We start from the raw sequence: 18,495 nt of genomic DNA, 5'->3' as shown, positions 1-18,495 counted from the left end.
GTAATAGAAATACGTTTTTGACACCTTTTTTGGATGATGGCTTATGTTCACAGCCTGTAAAAGCAGACTTTGCTTCTTTTTCCCCCTTACACATAAGGGAAAATCAAGTAAACATCTTTTTTGAAGATGTAAAAAAGCAAAAAAGCACCGATAAAAGCTGTGATTCGTGGGAGGGAAGGGGAAGAATCCTGCAAACCGAGAATGAGTGTGTATAATTTCCAACTTCAGTACTTCATCGCCCTGAGATGAGTGTTGAAAATGAATTTTTGTGAAAGGAATGTAGCAAAATGAAACCAACAAAGAAGCGAGAGTCAAGCCGTGATTGATTCTGTTCTTCTTTAAAAAGCTTCTGTTGCATGCGAAATCTGTCTTCCTGAAGTATGTGTGGCACAGTCCTGCAGTCTTGCAGACAAATTAACCTCCGCCGAAACTGTTTAAACAAGAATTCGAGCAAGAATTGAAAAGGTTGGAGAAATTGTTAAGGTCCTAAAGAACAGAAATGGAAGAATGCTTTTTTTATGCAGCGTGGGGAGCAGAGATGCAGGGTAACGTGCTAGGCAGAGGCAAAGGGAAGCCCCGCGATAATCAGATGCAGAACAAGTCCTGACACCAGCCTTACATAAGTGGCCTGGTTGGATATTTGGAGGTATTACCCATATTATGTGTATCATAAGGTTAATTGGATGTTTTCATCCATGCTTATTGGAAATGTGTGCTTTCTGGTCCTCAAAAAGATGCAGACAGCTTTGAACTACTAAAAAATCTTGGAGTATGAGATATATGCTGTAAAATCACGCATAGAAAGTGCTGGCTCTGAAAGCATATGTATACCTATGAAGGTGCTGATCGATCTGTGCTATTTAGGAAAAGAAATTCTGAAGCAGAGCTGGCTGTGAAAAAATGCAAATAATAAAATGTAGCTAGAGGTCCTTAAGGCTTCTTAAGCTCTAACCTTGTTATGAAGAATGGCGAAGTCGAGCTGCCTAATGCAGATGTCTGAGTTACAAAAATAACCAGATGTCCTGATTAGCAGAAGCAAATGTTCTTCCCTTAATCCACGTGAAATTATATTCAAAGGCTCTCCGGATGTAATGCTTGTGTAAATAAGGCACCAACAAACATTGGAATAGAAAGGGCCATTGGCCAACTAGCTTGCAAGGCTTGAAAGCTTGAATATTAAAAACAAATTTACCACTGCTGACTCTCTTAAATTCACAGAACAGAAATGTTAAGCAGGGCTGCTTCCCGGGGAACGTGGAAAGACTGTTCTCATTAGCCATATTTTCTCTCTCTCTTTCTCTCTCCCTCTCGTTTGAGAAATGTCTATAAAGTGAAGCTCTTTTTTTTAAAAGAATTTCCTTAAATGGCTAGTTCCCTGCACCTGGATTTCTGCTGGATTTTTTAACTACAACTCAGATCCGTGCTCTTCAAGATGCCTGTTTATCATGTCTTTCATGTTTTAACATTAAACTGAATATGCTGTTCTCACAATGTTAAGACTCCCCACACCTTTTAGTTATTCTTTCTAACAAACTGATAATTAATAAGTTAAATCAGCTTGGTAAGAAACTCTTCCTGCTGTCACAAAGCTCCATTATCATCTCATTGCTTTGAAAACGTGCATTTTTTTCTAATCTGCAAATTATTGATGTGAATGAAAAGTAAGGAAAAATACGAAGGCACCATTCAATAGGTTAAAAAAAGAATCCTTTCCTGCTTTTTATTTGGGAAAAAAAAATCAGAAACTCTTGTCGAGGGCTGCATTAACCAAACTGGGACTTGTGTGAACATGTGTGTGTGTGTCTGGCTGGGGGGGCAGTGCTGTGCTTTTCCATTTTCACTGCTGTCAGAGCTTCAATTATAAGAATTCAGTTTCTGGTAGGTACCTGAGCTGCTCGGGCACGAATTCGAACTTCAGTTCTTTAGGCACCACGTAAACATTTGGGAAGGGTGGGCAGGGACAGAAGTCCTTGTGAGGAGTTCATAAATGCAGTGGAGGAGAAAAATATCCCGAGCAGGATCCGTGCAGCGGGATAATAGCTGTATAATCATGGTATAAGCATGCATGCCAGTCTGCAGAGCAGGCAGTGAGCTGGAAGGCCAGTCGTGCTCGTTTTCCTTTTGCTTTTCTGATAGCAAGTCGCTGCAAGACAGGCTGCAGCGACTGCTCGCTCTCAGTCGTTCTGATGCTGAGCCATAAACCCCGTGTAAAAGTACCATTTCACTTGAAACTTGGAAGGGCTGGGAAACTTGCCTGTGCCTTCATTCCGGGCTGAAGTCACCCCCTTGTGCCTACATACTGCAATTTATGGTGTTCTCTAAAAGGATCTAATCTCGGGGAATGTTCGGAGCAGCAAATGCCAAAGAGGAATGGGCTCTAATACTTAGCTCTGCATTTTCATTGCTGTGGATCTCCCTGTGTGTTACAGCTGTCATTTTTGTTTTATCTACCGAACAGGCAGAGAATTGCCTTCAAACTTGATGTTTTTACACTTGTTTTTTTTCCCCTCAACATTACCAATGTTAAGGACCGCTTTTATATAGTGCAGTGACTTAGCTAAATAAGCCTCAATTTGAATACTTCAGGCCTCATGGGAGGCGAAAAAGGAGAAGCTATTGTTAAGTGTTTTTAAGTGGGGGTTAGCCCAGTAATTTTTTTAACAGTAATACTGCTTTCAGGCGGACATTGGCTATGCCAGGATTCATCCAGGCACTGTTTGAAATGGCTGAGATATTTATAAACTGACAGACAGCATTTATAAAATCAGGATGCTGACAGTCCCTTAACGATAACAATGGGCTTGGACTCATCTATCACTTACAAAGGTTATTGGAAAGGGAACGTAAGGCTTATATGTGCCTGTAGTCTTAGCCTGGCACTTATTTCCACACATCTCTCTCTTTTCTCTCCTCCCTCCCTCTCTCCTCCCCTTCTCAGTGCACTCTGCCTGACATGGGCATCAGACAATTGCAGCTAATTCCCCCCGTGCCTTTACCCAGCGATTCCTTGTCCTGTTTCCTGCGATCAATGATGCAAATTAGGAGACGGTTTCGTAGCATCTTGGGGCAGCAACCCGCCCAGACCAAACAAGAGAAACATCTGGGCTGCTGGCAGGCTGCTGGCGTGAATTGGGAAAGAAGAAGTGTGCGGTGACTGACAGGCTTAACCCGGGGCTGGGCAGGGGTTAAGCAGGCCTTCTGCTTCATTTTCCTTTCATCTAGCACCAGTCTGCAGGCAGAATGCTGATGTACCTCCTTTCTCAGCCAGGCAGGAGCCACCCAACGCGGTCCCCCTCTGCCCTTGGTGAGGAGGAGCAAGTGCATCGTGGGGACGCTTCAAGAAACATTAAAGAGGATGCCAGTGATTTTCCAGCTCTGCAAAAACATCCGAATGCACCTAGGAGCCTGAGGGTCAGGTCGTAGCAACAAGTTCGCACTGGAAAAAGGGAAAAGGAGTATTTCACTGGTGTGAAAAGCACCTTTTTTTAGCGTGGCAGTAAGCACCGAGGTGGCTACGCCTGGCGTCCGGTTTGCCCTTGAAATATTTACTCTCCCGTACCCGTTCGGACACACTGTTCCCACTGTATTATTTGCTTAGAGACCTGAAATACCCAAGTAGATTTCCTCCACGCGGTTGGATCTGCTGATATCACTAAAAACACACCCTGCCCCGGCTTCTGCTCCAACTGATGGATACGCGCGCGATGGCTGGAGAGAGGCTTGGCTGGCTTGAGGGGGTCTATTTATCAGGGAACTCGATTAAAATACAGACTGCACATGACATCAAATTTGTAATCATTTTTCCACAGCAAGCCAGCGTTTTCTGTATTGGATGCAGGTGTTTAAAGCAATAGTGTGTTTTAAGGGCCAGTGCAGCACAAATTCTGGCCTTTGGGATAATGACAAGTGTTTTGCCTGCATAAACAATATATTTTTTTTCCCCCTGAGGTCCGCGCACACCTAGTTTCCCTCCAGCTCATCATCTCTGTCAGGTTAATCAATAGGCACCGTATGGCAGAGGGTCAGTAATCAGTGTCATCGTGCCTTTAAATCGTGTTGAAAATTTGCTTAAAGCCTGGGCCAATTAACATCGAGATGATGAATGGATGGGTAGATGGGAAGAGCCTGGCGCTCAGGGGCTTTGTGAGAAGGAGATGCTCAGCTGTTGAGCAGCAGACACCAGCGAATAAAATCAGCCATTCATGTGAGCTCAGTCCACCCACTCTTAATGATAATGTCAATCTAGCAAAATATATACACATTGGAGTTGTCATGAGTTCATAAATCAAAGGAGTTTGTCAAAGGCATTCAGATTAACGAGGCAGCAGCAATAACAAGTCAAATTTGCATAGAGAATTGCCCGAATCTCAGTAAATTATGATCCTGTTTTTCATTTGATTATTTGCTAATGTCTCAAGAGGGAGAATGATTATATTAGCATGCAAAATCTACTCCAGAAGTAGAAATCCGAGGTATAGCAGACCAGCGCACGATGACAATTAATCAGTTTCTGCATACTAGCATAAACGCGCAAGGCCCAGAAATGAACTCCTTTTTTTATTATTATTTCTCCTTGCTACTGATCCAAATGGTTCAGCTTGACAGAGACTTTATATTGCTTTAACAGTGTTCTGAATTGTGCCTGCAGGCAAGACATAGTTATGCAGCTATAACCAACCTATCCATCTGCCAACCAGATTGGAATTCTCCTATCCAAGGCTTCCATTAACCCCCACTGACAGCTCCAAACAGGATTAAGAATTTGAAAGCATAAAAAATAGTTGTGCTCCTCGCATAGACACACACTTCTCCCCCACCCCCAGCTCCCCGCACTCGGAAAAAAAAAAAAAAAAGCAAAAAAAAAAAAAAAAAAAAAAAGCTGCATCTGTACAGTTTTATAATTAGTGCCGGGCAGAAGAGCCCCAAAGAAAGCCTCCCCCAGTTGGCAGGGCTTTGATTTCCACCATGACGAGCGAGGCGGTACTAAAGGTAGCTCTGCCCAATTGGTAGTCCCTGGGAGTGCATTTATCCACGTATTATAGCTCGTTCCCAGCAGTGTTTTGCTGGGCTGCGTACACAAAATGCTGCGTGTCATCTCCCATCAAGCGCTTCAGTCTGGGGACTGCGTATGCGTTGTAGCATGGTGTGTTTAGCGGCGGAGGAGGCTTCACGGGGAGAGTTAAATAGTAATAATTTCGTAGTGGTCTTTAAGACAACCTGCCTCGGAATTATATTCTGTTAATTACAGGCTGAAGTTTTAAATGCAAATCAGATTTAAAAGGCTCTCGTTACAGACAGGAGCCATTTTAGGAGAAACAAACTATGGAGGGCGAAGCCCCTTTTCGCAGGAACCTCCTGCTAAAGAGAAATTGTGAAGGTTACGAGAAATAAGCTTGGGTTTGCTGCTTCCTCTTCCCAGCACTTCCAATGTCATTGTTTGACCTTGGGCAAATCAAAACCAAAAAATTTGTTTTGCCTGTCTGTGGAAACCGTGTGCGCACGTACACGTTACTGATCTCACCACGGCTGATTTGGAGACTATGGCACTTCTCATCTTATCTTTCTCATCCTTGTTTGAAATAAAAGAGCCTTGAGTTCAGTGCGAACGGTTTTGGCCAGTCTGGCTTTAGTCTGCGAAGGAAGGTTATGGGATTTTTTAGTTTTCCCTGATGAAAGAGAGTTTGTATGGCTTTTCAGCTTTCGGTCTGCACTGGTTTTCTTTGCTCCTTTCACCCTAATAAATTCCATCATTCGTCTACTACGTATCAAGCATAATTGCTGCAGATCTTTAATATTCTCGGCAAGTACACCCAAAATACCGTCTGGATACCAAGTGCTCCTTTCCGGCTCTGTGCCTGAGACGTGCGTTTCAGTAACCACGAGAGGGTGCTCGGAGCAGCTCCTCCCTTTGTCTGCCTCTCTTGTGGCAGAGAGCATCGCCCAAGTCCTGCCTAGGCAAACCTTGCTCTGACCTCGCGCATTTTTATCCCTCCTCCCACCTTGTTCAGCAAGGAGAAATATCGAGGTGCCCCGTTTCAGCCCATTATCTTGTGCTCTTCCCGTGGCCGTGGCTAAGCGTTGCCCTGTCGAGTGTCACTCCCTTCCACGCAGCCACGGTTAGTCCTGAAATACGCAGGGTCTTGTACCTGCCCCTGGATCGATGGCTTCCCTCTTCGTGAGAAACGAGTGGGAGTTACAAACATCTGTGCTTTTTTTTTTTTTTTTAAAGTGTGATGACTTTCCAGTCATTCTGTCTTCACCGAGCGTAACTTGCTTGCCGACAAAAAGTGCACGAGCAGCGCTCCTCTGTAATGGGCTGCGCTTGGAGCTGCTGCGTTGGTGCTGTAGAGTGGGGAGACGCCAAGCTGTGAGCCACCATATGCACTTGGCAGTCTTTGTCTGGTCTTTGTTCAGCCAACCTCTTAGCCTTGCCACCTATAAAGATAATGAATGCAAAATGGTCCTCTGCTCGCTCTTAAAATCGGATGCTCGGCTTAAAGAAAAAGGAGATAACTTGATGCTTTGCAGTAGCTAGGAATTTCCCACTAAGGGCTGGTGATTCACCGTCAGATTTTCCTCCTTTTTGAGATTTTTGGAGGGAGAATCTTAAATGGTTTGAAAGGCAAGAAGAAGGCAAGCTTTCAGTTCCATAAAAAAGATTCTTTGGAGTGGGAAAACATCTTAGCACTTGCAGTAGGGAAGGGGATGACTGGTGGAAAAGCATCCAAGAAGAATGAACAACCCCGTGAGTCCAGGAGATGCACAGCGCCCACCTCGGGTTCTTACATTTCTCTCCCTTGGTCTTTTTCTCAAAAGCACAAAAATTAAAACCCTCTTTTGAATCCCATCACTTGCTAAACTGTATTTCATGAGTAGAAAAGAGCAGTTTTAACGTTTGCCATTCCTTTTTGGAGATATGTGATTCTAGCTGGAGTGTTTTTACGATCACAGTCCTTTCTAGGCTGGATTTAATGTAATAACTTGGTCCTGGCAGAGGCCTCACATGAAAACTTTTAAAAGCTGGCCTCTTCCAGCGATTTATCAGGCCCGTTTAGGATTGATTTCCATTATAAAACCCTAGTTACAGCATCCCAGATGTCATGGTGCCTTGTGAGCCCTGTATCTTGTTCAGACAAACAAACAACCAAAAACCGACAAAGAAGCTGGCCTTGACTTCCACCCAATCCTCTTGACCAATTGATGACATCCCAAGCGTGTGTGTGTGTTTGTTTTCCCTTCCCTGCCTTTTCCCAACAAACAGCTTACATCCCACACCTCCTGGCTGTGCCTCTTCTTCCCCTTCAGCAGAGCTGAGCTGCTTGGACCCTGGCCGATGACCGTGCTGCAGCAGGCACCCTGCTCCTCTGCTCGCCCTGCTTTGCCGTGCTGCTGCTCCTCCTTTTACCAACAGACACCACTTCTGCCTCCCGAGATGCTGGGCTGGAAGCTGGTTCTGGAAGAAATCAGGCAGAGCTGTGCTCTGTAAAGGACAGGTTATTTTGGGGGCGAGGAGGCACAAGCACAAAACGCAGACTTCTGCTTGAAATCCTGCGCTCCGGAGCTTGTCTGCGAGCAACTGGAAAACCACCCTTTTCCTGGCAGAGCTCTCCCTAAGCAGTTTTTCTGTATCTCTTTAAAACCTGTTTAGTTACTCACTACTGAATGCGTGGGAATGTGGCCTAAGGCTACGAATACTGTGGTGATCAAACTGATTTTAGATGTGTATGTGGGATTCCCCCAAAGCTGGCTGTCATTACTCTGTCAGCGCAGTAGCTGAACCCGTGCAAAGAAACTGTCTTCTGGAGTAGCTGGCTTTGTCAGCAAGGACAGGGTTCCCCCCGCATACCCAGCACTTTTTAACCAAATGTTTGCTAAAGATTGTACGCGTCTTGAGATAAACAATATCCTGGCTTTACTCTAAAGCAAGTAATAATTGGCTTTAACGGCGAGGTCAACAACAAAAAGCTCCCGGAGTTCTTTCTTATTTGTGCTGAAAAAGCCCTCGTATTTCTTTTTTCTTCACCCCCTTCCCTCGTCTTTCCTGATGCTCTTCTCTGGAGGTGGTGGCTTCAGTTTTGCAGCCTCAGTCTTTCTAGAAACGGTGTTTGTGTGTGCAGCTTCAGGGGGCAGAAGTGAAAAACACAGCCATGGTATCATTTGCTACCTACTTTTTTTTTTTTAAAGGACCTGACAACCTCTTACACAGGAATTTAGCTTAATTAAATTTCTCTATGATTTTTGGCAGCCCAGCAGACTCACTACAATTAATAATTGTTGGACAGATTAAAGCATAGGAGCAGAGGGAACAGTTGCACCCATTCCCAGTCTTTTGTTTTCCTCAGGTTCTGCTGTTTTAAATAGTTCCGGGGTGCTGGGGAGCACTGGTGTTACCGTGCTGACCCAGCCATTATTTCAGCTTTTCCAAGAGGCAGTTATTGGTAATTTCGGAATAAATCTCCAAAGCACAGTCTTCTTCGATAGACACCTGCACGGTGCTGCATTGCTGTATTGAGGAGAGATTCTTTCTCTGCCATAACAAGCTGTTTGGCTTAAAAGTACAAGTTAGCCTCCGGTGTGCGTATACATAAAATACTGTAGCTTGCATAGTACAAATATTCTGTTTCTTTTCTCCTCGCAGAGTAATATTAGGGATAAGAACTGAATTAAAGCTTACTTTCTTTCACAGAACTCCTCTGAGAGAGAAGACTGTAATAATGATGAGCCCCCTAGGAAGATCATTCCCGAGAAGAATTCACTTAGACAGGTATGTGATCAGTCTCTTTAAAAATGCAATAAAACTTTCTAGCTATTTGAATCCTTAAATGCTTTTGGAAGCTGAAGTCTGACTTATGCTCATGGAAATCCTTTCTTTTCTCCCTTGAAGTCTGAGCTAGTCACAGTATACCCAGGAAAATCAGACACATGGATTTACCTTCCAGGAGAGTCGATGACTCTTTCTAAGGAAATCTAGACTTCTGCTCTCCAGTTCTCCCTTTTTCCAGTTGGTATTCATCAAGCGCTCTTCAGCCTTTTCTTCTGTTCTTGTTCCTGCCTTGCTTGTAGTATGTTTTGTCTGTGCTCAGGAATTTCAAAGCATTCTAGAACAATTAAGTTTTCCATTACCCTTGAAGGTGGATTTTCTTGGAGGTGTTGTCCGGGTTAATAACCTGAAAAATGACCAATATTCTCTTCCACATTCATGTATATGCCTAGTGGGTAGAAAAGATAAAGAGCGGGCTGCTAAACCATAATATCTCAGCCTTTTATGTATAGTAAAGCAAATTTCTTACCAGTTTGTCAACAAATGACATTGTTCACAGCACGGTGATTAGCTGTGTTTCAGGATATCATTGAGATGCATCAGAGCCTTCATCTTTATGCCCAGTCGTCAGTGTGGCCAAAATCCTTGGGTCTTCTGGTAGCTATATGGTGCCTTAGGTGTTGAGAACAGTGTTTGTGGACAAGTTCAAGCTGTAGTCTCAAAGCAAGTACTTTCTTGTCTAGATCATACGAGGTGGTTGCCCGAGATTTTGCACATGTGGTAGAAGGAATTTAGATTCTTTGTGTAGGCATCAATAGAAACTATCAAAGCATTTTGGAAGCTCATATTGCTCCTTTTTCTCTATTAATGATGGACAAGAACAAGTTGGGAATTTTCCAACTGTAGAGGAAGAAATCAGACACAGATACATGTGCTTTTTTCCTTCCTAATCAATGAGTAAAGTGATGCTTAATGAAAAGATCTGCATCTCCTAGAGGAAGGAGTGATTACCCTGTCTCACATCTGCGCATATTTTGTAAAACCAAAAAGATCTGTCCTGCAAATGCTGTCAAAGCAGTAATACTCAAAAAGTGCTGAGTGCGGTACTAGTACCTTAGTGGAAAGATGCTAACTTGGTAAATATTGAGTGTACGACTTCATATTTTCTGTCCCTCCCTTAAGACACTGCTGTTAAAATTTCATTATTGGGAAACGTGGACCTACCTGCGCAGAAGAATTGAATGTGTATGTGTGGAGAGAGGGGGAGGTCTGTCTACTTAAACTGCCTTTCTAGTGAAATTTTCTACGTATTTAGTCATTTTTGATTAGTTAGGCATTAGCCATGGCCATAAATGTTTCCTCAGGTAGGTTTCCGGAACAGATGTAGTAGAAGATGGAGGTAATATAAAGGTGCAATGGTTACTTAGGCTTCTGAAGTTGTAAACAGAAGCTGAAGACCCCCATAGCTTAGTGCTATGGACCTCTCTAGGAGAAATGTAATTTTTCTGTTGACTGTAATGGCTTTTGTAGGAGGATATCTTCAGAAGTCTCAACAAGTGGAGCTGTGTCCTTAGCGTGCTGGCAGGAGGAGGCACGGCTGCTCTGAGGTTGGTGAGGGGCAGCAAGGCAGAAGAGATGCGGAGATCAGCACTGGGAAAGGAAACAGGAACAGGCAATGAACTTGACACTGAGCTGGAACAGTAAAAAGATCTAAGCTATGACAGATTTGGAAGTACGGATGCAAATGTTCAGTTCTTGTTGAGTGCTCGATCTGACAAAATTAAATTTTGAAGGGGAAAACTGAAAATCACAGTATGAAAACAGACGTCAGAAAAAACAATGACAAGTGGCAAAAGTTTTTGGCAACTTTATTTAAGCTAACAAACGAATTTTCACACTGCAAAGTTATAAATTAATTTTAATAGGCTGATCCAGATGGTCCATTTGGAAAATGGATAGCTTGATCTGTTGAAAATTAAACTAAATTTATCTCTCTCATACTTCAAACTGAAGTAAGCGTGAGAAGAGTGCCCATTAAGTCCGGCTCATACAGATGGACCGGCAGGTCACACATGGGACTAATCTGATTCATTTTAAAAATAAATGCATGAGTTATTGAATCAGGTTCCTGTTTCAAGCCCTGCGTGTGAGCGTGTGTGTGTGTGTGTGTGTGTGCCGCCCTTTCAAAGGGACTCGCAAATGCTTCAGTGCCTTTTTAACCTGTGTGTTTCCATTTTAATTCAACTTCCTTGCCAAAAAACATAATTAGTTTTCAGTGCCTATCAGTTAGTGTTAGGCCCAAACACTAGATTGATTAGGTCAGGCATTTGTTATTTTAAGGGCTATGTCTCCATTCTTCATTTATGAAGAACACGAGCTCAATAGTCTTGGGGAGAGAGCCGGCCTTTAGAAACCGGGCAGGGGAAGCTCTCTGGGGGCCCCTCCAGCCTTTTAGCTTCTGGGTGTTTTTAACAGAGCCATGAATGCAGATTTGTAAATTTATTGCGGTGCCATCTGTTTTTTGCCTTTTTTTTTTTTTTTCTTTTTTTTTTTTTGCAGGAACCGTATTATTGTTGGCTCGTATCTGTCTATTGTGGTGGTCACTCCCCGGGAGCTTGCCCTCATAGTCCCGAGGAAAGTGATGAATAGCGGGGGTCAACATGAATAGGTCACAGGGCAGCTGTCCGGGGCTGCCCTGAACTTGATTACCCCGCTGGTTTTTAAAGAAGACGGCCACAATGCAGCTTGTTTAAAGCCCTGCCCTCCCTTCTCTTCAGCGGAGCAATAATGAAGTGCCTTTCGCCGCCGCGGTTTGTTCTGCGGGGGGAAGCCGAGGCGAAGGTGGCCTCGTGGGGAAGTGCTGGCAGCACACAGCGAGCCTGCCGCCGCGACCCTCCTGCACACCTCGCCTCGGACCCCGCTGTCTGTCTGCAGGCTTCCAGATGGACGTCCAGGGGAAAAAAATCCCCATTCTAACGGGCCCCGTAGCCTTTGCAAGATCTTTCCCCGTTAGCGTTTTGGCACGGAGCGTTACCTCAATTCACTCGTATGGATTTGACACCGTGTTGTAAAATTACATCTAGCACCTCAAACGTGCTCTAGGCGCTGTTGCGGTGTTAAAGTAGAGGCACGCTGCTCGTAAGGGTTTAGAGTCAATACACAAGCCAACTGGAAGAAGCAGAAAGCAGGCAGAGAAGGTAGGGCAAAGCAAAGCAAAGACAAAAAGCAGATTGCTGGCAGCTGCGTCCTCGTCCCGCTGCCTGGGGCTCTTCTCCGGGCACACACCAAAGTTCTCCAGAAGTATTTCTGCTGTCCCCCTGAATAGGGATGGTTGCACGGTGGGGAGGAGTGAGGGGCTTCAGCCTCCTCCCTTCCCCAGGGGAGATGTCGAGGACGTACGTACCAGGTCTGTAATACTCGCAGGGTTAGCTCTTCTTTTACACTGTTAATGCTTGCTGGTGAGGAGCTGCTGCTTGAAAAGCCTTCTGAAATTGCTAGAGGCACATCCTGGTCTTACTTGTAATAATATTCTTTGTTTATATAAAAAAAAATATATATATATTTATGTATTTATGTATACATATATATAAAAATATATATATTTCATCTCAAAGAAAAGAGAAAAAAAAAATCCATTTCCATCCCTCTGTAGCTCTTCATGCATGTTAAAAAACTAGCCAACCTGGGTTGTGCTGGAGCCTGAGTTACAATGGGAATGCTGCCTTGTGGCAGAAAGGCCACTGGGCTCTTTCAGCAGTCGTGCTAATAGGAATCTGTCACCCTGCTGCATTTCTGCATTCCTCTGTAATTGAGTAAATTGCAAGTGTTGTCTACTCCCCCCTGCCCTTTGTGTCCGTGTCCACTTACCATCCGAAGAACGTGGGCAGTGATAAATAAAGCGCTGAACAGGGCTCTCAACTCTTTGAAAGCAGCGTGTTGCCAGCCCCCTAGTTATATTTCTTTAAGTGTTTATGTTTTTCTGTATTCTTTCTCTTGTGTGGCTGGAACCCTGGGGATCCGAAGCCATGAGAGAGGCCAAGAAGCTAACAAAGTAGCTGTCCCCTTGTTAGCTTGTTCCTTTCTTCTTTAAAAAACAAGATGAAAACCATCTGGCTCAGGGCATTACATTTTCCTCCCCCATGCACCTCTATAGATGAAGAGTTTCACCTGCAGTGAGGGTTTACATTGATTAGGGAGGGAGCAGTAATTCAAGCCTCCATCCACTTCAGTGGTACTTTGCAGTCTTTAAAGGTGCTGACCCATTGAGTTAAACTGTCAAGGGAGGATAAAAAAGGAGCTTCATCCCGGGAGGTAACAGCTGCCAGGTTTTCAACACCTTGCACGCTGCTGGAGAAATGTCACAAATTGTCAATGGGAAGAAAAATCGCTCGGCTGCCATCTTCCCTTAATGACGTGCCTTATAAAATGAAAGATTTAAGGGTTGAAAAACCAGCGAGTGGCTGGCGGGGAAAAGAAAAATCCGGAGGGATTTTGAACAATGGGGCCAACAAGATTGTGCCCTGAAAGACTGCGAGTGCGGCCTCCCAGTTGGAACAAGGGTTCAGACGGGGATGGCCAGTTTGGCACGGTGGCACAAGAGGCGAGTGAAAGCAGCAGCAGCACTGAAGTCTAATATTGCTGTGTCCCTATTAAAAAAAAAAAAAAAAAGTCTGATTCATAAGCCAGTGAACTGAGAGAAGACATACTGTATTTCTGCTCTTTTGAGGACAATTTGTTTTCAAGCAGCTACCAGATGGCTAAATACCACGACATTTCCTCCTTTCTTTTTTTCTTCGTTATTTTAACAAGAGACGGAGTTCTCTTTGCTCTTTGTTTTTGTTTGTTTTCGTGCTTTTACTTGGCTGAACAACCCTGTGGTGGCTGGGCATTGTGGCACACTCCCCCCCCCCTCTTTGCCCTTATGCATTGATGGATGAGGAAAAAAAGATCTCCAGCTTTAATGCAATTTCAGATACCAGGCAGATTGGAGTAAGGCGTATTGTTTGTATCTTGAGTGTTTTTTTGTTTTAGGGGCTTTTTCTTTTTTTCCCTGTTTGTTTTAGGTAAGTCATTTTAATTGTACTGAGTAATTAGAAGGTACACACAGCCAAGGGAGCTTTGTTATGGTAATTGCTCAAAAAACCCACTCCCCAACTACCATTGCCATGTGTTGAGACACTTCTTCCCTCTAGTGGCAATATTAAGGACTCTGGCTTTCGCAGTAGGCAAGGTGTAATTGCAATATGACAAACTGTGCTTTAGGGAAAATGCTGTGAATGATCTAGTTTTTTTGTTTGGCTGGTCTTTATTATGTCTTATGGCTTTTTTGTGGAGGCTACCCTTCCCAAAGACTGGGCTCCAGATAACAAAAATTTAGTCTTAAGAAAATAATTGCAGCGAATCATGGGGAATGTTTTACAGCTTGACTTAATTCTAGTCTTCTTTTTAATTACCTGTTTATAAAAACGTTTTTAAATTTGCTGAGATTACTTAATTCTTTCAGAAGAAGCACCTCATTTGAAATAAATAAATAAATTGCATTTATTTTAAATAGTCCATGTGAAAGACCTTTAAAGGGTAATTAATGCAAGTCTCCTAAGACTCTAAGTAAGATGAAAGCGATCTTTCCAAATCTGCTGGAGTGATTTGTTTATATAACTTCCCACTTCTGTTGAATTCTTCGGAGTCTAATAACTTTTTTTCTAACCGTTTGGCAATTTGTGCTTAGCTACAAAAGCCCTTGTTCAAAAAGAACAGTTTAATAATCTTTTCCCTGAAAATGACTTGAAGGGAGGGTATGGGTTTTGTCTTTTTGCTGCGTTTTTATTAGTGTTATCTTTCTCTGATAAATCATGTAATTATTAACTATTGGGGGGGGAGAAAAATCTTATTGAGCTCATGGGCTGCAGCTTCTATTAAAAAGTGGAGTTTTGTTCAGGGACTGGGGATTCGCTGGATAAATGGCCGAAGAAATGGATTGCAGTTGGCAGAAAAGCTGCACACGCAGCGCTGCCTTGGGTTGGAGGCTTCAGCTTGGCATTGAGCGTTCATCCACAGCCGACACAAGGAGAAATGTTTACGTGTTTGTGTCAAAGAGCAGGATCGCACTTTCTTTAAAAAGAAAAATGTAACCAAAGACACTTACGGAATGAGATCGGATACAGCTCTATCTTTAGTGAACTATAGGCTAGCGTCTCTGTGGCATTTTAAGCCTTTGGCTGTGAGTGAATACAGCTTTGTGGTTCCCCTGCTTCTGACATGATTTGGGGTTGCCATATATCTGTAGGATTTTTTTTTTTTTTTTCATTAGAGCTTGTTTTGCTATAGGGCTGCTTAACACTGTTCTCAAACGGCTTTTGCAAGGTTAAAGGAATGCAGCTCGGTAACAAGTTTGTGTCATTTTAAATATATACCTCCTAGTAAATAAGGAGGAGCCTTGCAATCAATCCCTTTTAGTGTGTTATATGTTTCACCTGACAACTAAACCCTCTATTGATTAACCATTACTTTGTTAGATAATCTCGTGTCATTGAAGCCTCTGTAAAAATTAAACTCTTTAAAATGTTTTACCCTAGCAGCAGTGCGAAAATTGAAAACTTGTTCAGAATTACAGCCGGCTTCCACAAAGAGGGTAGTTTTCCCCAAACTGGTTTATGTTTGCATGCTTTATATGCAATATAAAAACATATTAAAGCACTCCAACGCAAAGCTATCTGCCTGTGGCGTTGAACCAGGCTACCACTTCAGCCTGCTTTTCCTTGGTGAAGAAGCCTCTTATCTTGATGAAAGGTGAGGAGAAACTTGAACGGTTTTGGCGCAAGTTAGATGAGATTCATAAAAGGGTCGAGCTGTAAAGGTGAGCTGAGAAATTTGCTTTTCTGTGACTTGGTTCTGGTTTTGATTTTCGTATTTTTCTTCCAGATTAGTCAGTGTTCCCATAGTCATCGGAGCTGATGAAAGGAGGTGCTCTGGTGTTGCAGTGTAACGTGAGACACCATCCAGTGTTTCACCTAAACGTAGGGCTCTGCAGTATTATTTCATGATATGACAGTCATTCTGCTTCCAGTTTTGTCTTTTTCACTTGTAGCTGTTAGTGTACAGACACAATACGACCATACCAGGTGAAACCACATCTCCATGTACAGCAGTGATCTGGTGTCTTATTGCTGCCTGCAGAGAAACAGTAGAAGACAACCTCCACACTATATTCTTCCAGCTTCTCATGGCTGGACTTCATGAGCCAAATGCAGCATCTTTTCCACATCATCAATAGATTTCCTTTGAGACCTACTAAGTAGAGTGACATGACCTCTTTCCCCCCCTCCCAGACGGTAAGGGAGAACTTGACTTCTGCATTTTTGCTTGAAGTTTTTTGGCTGAATTATAGAATACGCATCTTCTGTATCTCCTTTATTCATCACACGTAGCTAGTAATGCATTCTTCTCTGAGAGTATGAAAAGAAGAACAGGAGAACTCTACAAACATAGTAAGGGACGTTAAGCTGACAATTGCTGTTTGTGTGTTTTATTCTCAAATCTGCATCCCAATGGGTTGATTCCATAATACACACTCCTTTTAATTTTCTTTTTTTTCCCTACCACTTTTATTGGGAAACAAAGAGCTGCTGAAGGACTAAATGATTGGTAATTTGGTGCTTACGTAGGTCTTTACATAACAAAATTACTGTACAAAAGTTGGCTCTCACAACAAAAGTAAGTTCTTGTCTCACTTCTGTGGCTGAAAAATTTGGGAAGGAGAGATTTAAATATCACTGGCTAGTGGTCCAAGGGCAGAGAGGTGTTAACATGGGAATGCCCAGGTCCATCTGCACTGTCGGTGGGAGATGCTATATAGTGAGAGCAAGGAGGTCTGGCCTCTCTCTGCTCTCCATTCCCCTCCTGCTCATGCAGCCCCTACAGCTGTTGCTCCAGGGGATATCCCTGCCAAATACTCCATGGACGTGCTGTTCCTGAGTTCGTTTAATCCCCCTTTCCACTTGCTGATGTTGTTTCTCTCTATGGCATCCTGTGGCAGCAAGTTCCAGAAGTTCACTGCCTGCTCTATGAACTGTTTCCTTTTAGCTGCTTTAAATAATGAAAATAAAGAAAAATAAAGCAATACGATGGAATATTTATTTGTCTATATTCTGATGTGCATCCAGCTTTTGAGTAGTAGTGTGGTGAGCTTCCTTCTCATAAAGTTCTCTTCTTTTTTTTTTTTTTATAGATTCAGCCTGCCTGTATTATTTTACATAGTGTGTTTGGATTATCCACTCTTTCCCATTTGTATATCTGAGAGAAAGCCTGGTGTAAGTCTGGCTTTTAAAAAGCTGGCTTGTTACCAAGGTTTTTGCATACCTGTCCTGGGAGGAAAAAGACTGAAAAGATGGGAGTTTGGTTCATGGTTCAGTTCATGAAGCCACAGGCTACCGTGTTTCTTTCAGTGAATGTTTTTGTGGCTGAGCTTTCTGTCTGCAAAGGGGAGTTAGGATTAGCTTTCTGTGAGTCAGGGCCTCATAAAAATTACAGTACATGCGAGGTAAGTTGTGCAGAAACACTGCTGCTGGAATTCTAGGAATGAGACTGCCAATGAGAGAGATCCCAGATTTACAATAAATGGGTTCAATTGCACAAATATAAAGAACAGGCAAGGAACTTAATCAACTCTTTGCAGTTTTTCACCTCCAGAGTTGTCTGAATGTCAGTGCAAAGCAGATGGCGCCAACTTTTCTGTCCACCAGTTGAGCCGCTGCATCTAAGCCACAATTTAACGTAGTTTATGCTACCCCGATCTTTCTTCTGAAGAAAAAGTGCTGTGCATACCAGAGTGATGGTTTTATGACGCTGGCAAATATTTGCGAGAGGCTGAGCTGAGTCCCTCAGACTTCTGTTTGCTTGTGGCCTAATCCCGCTTTGAACCTAACCCCCCCCTGCTGAAAGATGCGCTCTGTTCGGCCACACGGCGCTCTGACAGGGTTCTTGTGTTTGAATTTTTCAGGCTCTCCTTCTGGATCCGGAGTCAGAAATTGCTAGCTGGCTGCCAGTCGCAGCAGATAGCAGTGTTAGGGCTTGTAAGGAGATCCGCTGGAGCCGGGGTACTCTGCATTCCTGTCTGTCACTGGCAATTTTCTGGTTAGAGAGCTCACGGGGAAATAAAACGTAAACTGCTGGAGCAGTGGAGAAAATAAGTGTGTTTTTTTTGTTGTTGTTGTCCTCCTTTTTTGTTTCTGTTTCATGATGGAGTTTGAAGGGGGTCTGTAAAGAAGTCCGGTGGAAGGGACTGTGAATCCCTGAATTTCCCCAGGAGTGTCTGTACTGTGCCGGACCAGTACAGATCGACCTGAAACAGTAAACTGTTTATCCAGTGTGGGCAGTAATGATGTTTAATGAGGATCAGAAGAACTTAGGTGGATAATGTGTGATGCTTGCTGTGGTTATAGGCACCCAGTTCCCATCGGTTGGTGCTTGCCATCCTTCTGAGCTGGAGGCTGCGTCAGGAACACCGCGTTTCTGAACGTACCTCCTATTGCTTAGCACAACCTCCCTTTAATCTCTCTGTGTTCTTGCTCCTGACATCCTTGGCAGCGTGTTCCTCTGCTCTGTTGGGTGCTGCTGCTGGCTGTACCTTGCCCAGCCAGGCCTGTGGCAGAGGGATACAAAGGGGAGGACATTTGTGTGGCACTCGGCACAAGGCCTCAACTCAATGAGGGCCTCTGGCTCCATGCAGGTGTTGC

At 43.6% G+C, this 18,495-nt stretch overlaps 1 protein-coding gene across 5 annotated transcripts in view; it reads left to right on the top strand.

Moving 5' to 3' along the window:
- Nucleotides 1-18,495, top strand: part of BTRC (beta-transducin repeat containing E3 ubiquitin protein ligase) — a 117,118-nt gene that overhangs the window by 39,556 nt on the left and 59,067 nt on the right. For 4 of the 5 annotated variants that reach the window (XM_032190878.1, XM_032190874.1, XM_032190877.1 and 1 more), the window contains one exon: nucleotides 8,687-8,764. The exons of the other annotated variant lie outside the window; for it this stretch is intronic. In XM_032190878.1, the coding sequence (XP_032046769.1) occupies nucleotides 8,687-8,764 (78 nt within the window). The remainder of the gene's footprint in view (nucleotides 1-8,686; nucleotides 8,765-18,495) is intronic. 5 annotated transcript variants of the gene reach the window in all.

Source organism: Aythya fuligula, chromosome 7 (assembly GCF_009819795.1).
Source record: "Aythya fuligula isolate bAytFul2 chromosome 7, bAytFul2.pri, whole genome shotgun sequence".
Classification (NCBI taxonomy): Eukaryota; Metazoa; Chordata; class Aves; order Anseriformes; family Anatidae; genus Aythya; species Aythya fuligula.
The sequence above is the reverse complement of the archived record's forward strand: the minus strand, read 5'-3'. Positions and strand labels throughout refer to the sequence as shown.